Source organism: Apium graveolens, chromosome 10, assembly GCF_009905375.1.
Source record: "Apium graveolens cultivar Ventura chromosome 10, ASM990537v1, whole genome shotgun sequence".
Taxonomy (NCBI): Eukaryota; Viridiplantae; Streptophyta; class Magnoliopsida; order Apiales; family Apiaceae; genus Apium; species Apium graveolens.
In genome coordinates this window covers 214,944,124-214,948,877 of record NC_133656.1, presented here as the reverse complement: position 1 = coordinate 214,948,877, position 4,754 = coordinate 214,944,124, and the positions used below count along the sequence as shown (strand labels likewise).

Sequence of the window (4,754 nt, the reverse complement as noted above, 5' to 3'; positions counted from 1 at the left end):
GGGTCATCATGAAATTATTTGAACTTTTTTATTAATAATTTTTTAATAGTGTGTCCAATTGCACGTGCTAATCATTGAAAATCTTAAATTTTTTTTTTTTTGACTAATTTTGGCTTATAGCCTTACAAATGAGTATCTGTTCTCAACAATTTTCGGGGTGAGCCAGGATCGAACCCAGGATCTGGGACGACAGAGGATAAGCCCTTTACCACTTGAGCTATCCAACCGTGCTCGAAAATCTTAAATTTAATTTAATTTGATTGGCTACTATTTTTTTTTTTGGAGTGGCTGCCAATCAAAATAAGTTAATTTTATAAAACACAGTGACATTAAGGCAAGTGCTTGGATTGTTCTGGCAAGTGCTTAGATTGTTATGACAGATTTGCATTGACTTTCTCTCACCATACATTTTTTTTGGTGCTAACTTTGTCTCACCATACATGAATGGATAAAATCCTAAAATATCCAGGAAAGAGAGAACTGGCTGCCTGCTGCCGTTGGGCGCTAAGAAAAATTTAATATTAAATTTAAAATAATTATTATCATTTTATACTCCCAAAGCGTCAATTTACCTGTTCTTTTTAATTATAGTAAAATTGACCGAAAATTAATTGAAAATTTCTTATAATATATAATTAAATAATTATAAAAATTTATGTGGTAGCAAAGTATATCAAATTTAGGTTAATGTGTAATTTTAGTTTCTCAAATATATTAAAAGAATGATTGTTAATTTATTGTCAAAATTAATTGAATTTGACCATAAAAAATCAAATAATATAGAAAAATGGGGACGAAGAGAGAACTATGTTGCTAAGATAAAAAAAATTATGTTGAAATATTCTATATATTTAAAGATGTACAAAAGATAATTGTACAAAATTTAAACTTATTCAAATAACTGAACCTTTTTTTATTTGAAAAAATAAAATAATTTAATAATAAAAATGCATACAAAATTTACAATATAATCGAAATTGAACAAACTATAATCATATTATTGATGAATTTTTACTTCTTCCAATGAGAACCAAGTGACTTTTTAATTGTACCGAGTTTATTTTATCTGAATTTATTCTCACATTTTCATGTTTTCTCTACTCATATTTTTCTACTTTTTATTTTCAAACTACCTTCATGTGTCATGAATGACTTAAAGAAGCAAAATACGACGAGGACATTATAGTGAAATTAATTTGAATGCTTATGCAATGTTACAAATATTATATTTATGAACAAATGCAAAGTAGCTGGAAGCATGCATATATGAAGATTGAAGGTGGTCAAGATGACGGCATCGAGAGGGGAGTTGTGAAAGTAAATTTTGAATCAGATTACTTGAGAGCTCCAGTACTAAATGAAACTGATATTGCAAGGTTGGTATTGTTGGCGAGGCTCGCGAATTTCCTGGGATGCTTGGATATTATATGTATAACAATGTGATGAATGCTCAACTTCTTATCAGTTATCTCGATGTGTATATTGGATACATTCACCGTCATCACGTCATGCTGGAGTCAGGACGGAACCAAAAATTTAAAATAAGATGGGCTTGACAAGTCTTTAATAAAATTTCACCTTTATCGTTCAAGTAAAATTATGATTTTTATATATTTGTTAGTTTGATTTTCACACCGTTTCGTGAATTAGACAATTATTAGCTTAAATGGACCATACAAAATTTGGCTTTACATGGATTTTAGATTTAATTAAGCTGTAAAATAAGAACACAAGTAACTACTAAAATTTTCCCCCAAAATCTACCTGGGCTTATCTCTGCTGTGGTTACGTCCCTGCCTGGAGCAGTTGCTTCACATGATTTGTCAAGTTAGCATGAACTATATTCTATTTAAGAGATAGGATGATCATTCTGTGCGTATCATTAGTTCAAGCGAACTTGATTCTTTTCCCTCTGCTAACTAAATCACGTACTACATGTTTTAAAGAGTTTTCGATTTTAAGATTAATTTTCATTTGCGCGTCTTGATTATTCCGGTTACTGATCCGCAAATTCGTCAAGTCGATCTGTATTCTGTACACAGATAATTCTTTACACTATTCTTATATTTAGATAAATTAGAAGTTTGTGGAGAAGATAGGGATTAAGCACTAATGTGAATAGGTCATAATTTCAAATTGATAAAAAAAAATAAGTTTCCTTCGATGTATATGTATTCCCTAGTCATTCTAAAAGTACAGGCCAGAGATTTGTATAGTATACCCTAACTAAATTAATTGGATCATGTACAACTGGAAATCAAAATTGTTTCTAAATAATAAAAAATGAATGTAAATTGTTCTGTACATCTCTTGATCTTTGATCAAGCTGGATATGAAGACGGTACAGTCATGGGCAAACACGGAGAATTCTTCCAGGACCTGGAATGCATTTTAAGAATCTCAGTAGCTTTTTCTTTAGCCTTGCTTCCACAATCCACTTGAAGCACCAGACACAACTTTGATACGACTCCAAGCTGCAACATTTCTTGAAGTACACTTGAATTACTGCCCGAAAACTTTGCAATAGAATGTATTATCCTTACTCCTCTATCACTGGCAAATCGTGATACCCTAAGTATCTTTTTCGAAACAATAGCCAATCCAGCTCCATGTTTTAACAACTCGGATCTCCCTTCAGCACATTGACACAACAAATCAAGCACTGTTAAAGCCATTTCACAAATCCTCCGATCCGACGGATGAGAAAGCAGGAAATCAACTATTACTTGAACAGCTCCAGCTTCTGATGCTTTAATCCTATTTCGGCCCACTGGAGAGAGATTTATAAGTAGTTGCAATGCAGCTTTAGAGGCCTTGGGAGAGATTTCATCTTTTAAAACACGGACTACTTCTTGAAATAGTTCCCCTCTAAAAGTCATCATTTCTGTATCCACAACACTGAATATTGACTTTACTAGTAAAATGGAGTAGGTACGTGATTCGTAGTTTTCGGACTTCATGAAACCGATCATGGACTCAATGAATTCACTGTTTTCTCCGATTAAAGACTTCAGACTTGTCTCAGATAACTGGAGTTGATATAGAACGCTTAGTGCCTCATCCTCAGGCTTGGTTAATTCAAATTCCTCCTCGACCACTTCATCTTCTGAAGATCTATTCGCTTTAATAATGATCGAGGCCAAGAAATTAGCTGCTCCGGCTGCTTCCATAAAACGCTTGTTGGACTCATTTTCTGATGCAATGGATTTGAGTGTTTGAAGACATCGCATTTGAAGCTTAGGAGATTTCGCATCCTTGAGGAGTTTAGAAATTTGAGATGTACTGACAGGAAGTCTCGGAGTTGCGATTCTTTGGATGCCGTAGGATGCATTGAGGGTGCACCATGCTTGAATGAGCCTTCTTAGTGTATGGTTAGGAGTCAATTCTGTGTCTGTAAGAAGCTGTTTGGTTACAGGACAAGTGTTGTTTTTTCTGGAAAAAATCCATTTTTCGATGCTCATACGATCATAAGTTATCCCTGTGGAAAGTATGACAGGGTCTTTCATGATTTCTAGAGAAATAGGACACACAAAATATGAAGGGACTTCAATCTCGTCCATTAGAAACTAAAGTATAGTCTGTAAACGAAAGTAGTATATATAAGATTTTATATGAAACAATCAAGCAAGTTATGTAATGAAGATGGGAAAATGAGTAATTTGCTTTAGTTTGATTGAGAGCAGAGAAGATGGACAGATATATGAAGATGTTTGAAATGGTTTGGAAGATAAGAGAGGGGATGTGGTCTTTTATACAAATATATGTAAAGTCAAAACACGGAAATACGCATTGTATGGCGAGAAGAGAGGATACGAGGACCGTTCAAAGATAGTGGGAGAAACTAGCTAAGGTAAGAAACGCCAATAAAGTATTATGTGTCCTATTACGTCAAAATAATATATTTTAATTTAATTGTATTTTAAGCTTGTTTACTTGCACCAATCAGATTGGAGAATGCCACCACAAGAACCAATCAGAATACAGCATTCTGATGGGATTTTCTCACTTTAATATTTGGGAGTTGCATTGACTTTCTGTCTCCAGATATGAATGAACGGAGAACTCGCATCTGCTCATAGTAGTACTAGTATTTAATTAGTTAATGTAAGCAAAGGAAAGAGCTGGCAGCCGACAAGGTCGGTGTTACTTTTGTACATCTATGCAGTAATGTAGATGTACAGTTGGGCCGTTACTTTGCGACCTTCGTCCGGCTTTCCCCCGTGTTTTTTTATCCGTACGTCTTAATTTTGATTTTTGTTTATAAATATTATTTTATTATTTTATTTATTTTTCTTCTTTTTATTATAAATTAGATATACTTCAACTAATACTTTTTTTTGGAAAATTTACAAAAAATACTACTTTTTATGAATATATTTGCAAAAATACGGACGCGGGTTGAGATTTATCCGTTTTTTTACAAATATTTTCTGTAACTTGGGTATTTATGCAAAAATCCTCTTTTTCTAATGTACTTTGCTGTTAATTAATTTATGATTAATATACATTTTCATCTCTTTTTTTTAATATAAATTTATTATGTGTAATTATTTAAAACTATCTCAATATTTATAGTTTCTTACATTTGACTTTGTTCAAACTGAACTCTATTTTTAACTTTTACTGTATTAATTAAGAGCATTTCTTGAAAAATATTTATCCAACTAACTTTTTTTTAATATGTGTGATTTTTCTTCTAAAATTAACATGTAAAATAGGATGGGAGTAGGAAAATTGAATAAATGTTATATTAT

The 4,754-nt window shown here is 32.4% G+C and overlaps 1 protein-coding gene across 1 annotated transcript; it reads right to left on the bottom strand.

The window, feature by feature from the left end:
• Nucleotides 1-2,251: 2,251 nt before the first annotated feature.
• On the bottom strand, nucleotides 2,252-3,724 carry LOC141693656 (E3 ubiquitin-protein ligase PUB23-like). The gene has a single exon (XM_074498807.1). The coding sequence runs from the start codon at nucleotides 3,558-3,560 to the stop codon at nucleotides 2,322-2,324; it is 1,239 nt and encodes a 412-aa protein (XP_074354908.1). The 5' UTR covers nucleotides 3,561-3,724; the 3' UTR covers nucleotides 2,252-2,321.
• Nucleotides 3,725-4,754: the final 1,030 nt, after the last annotated feature.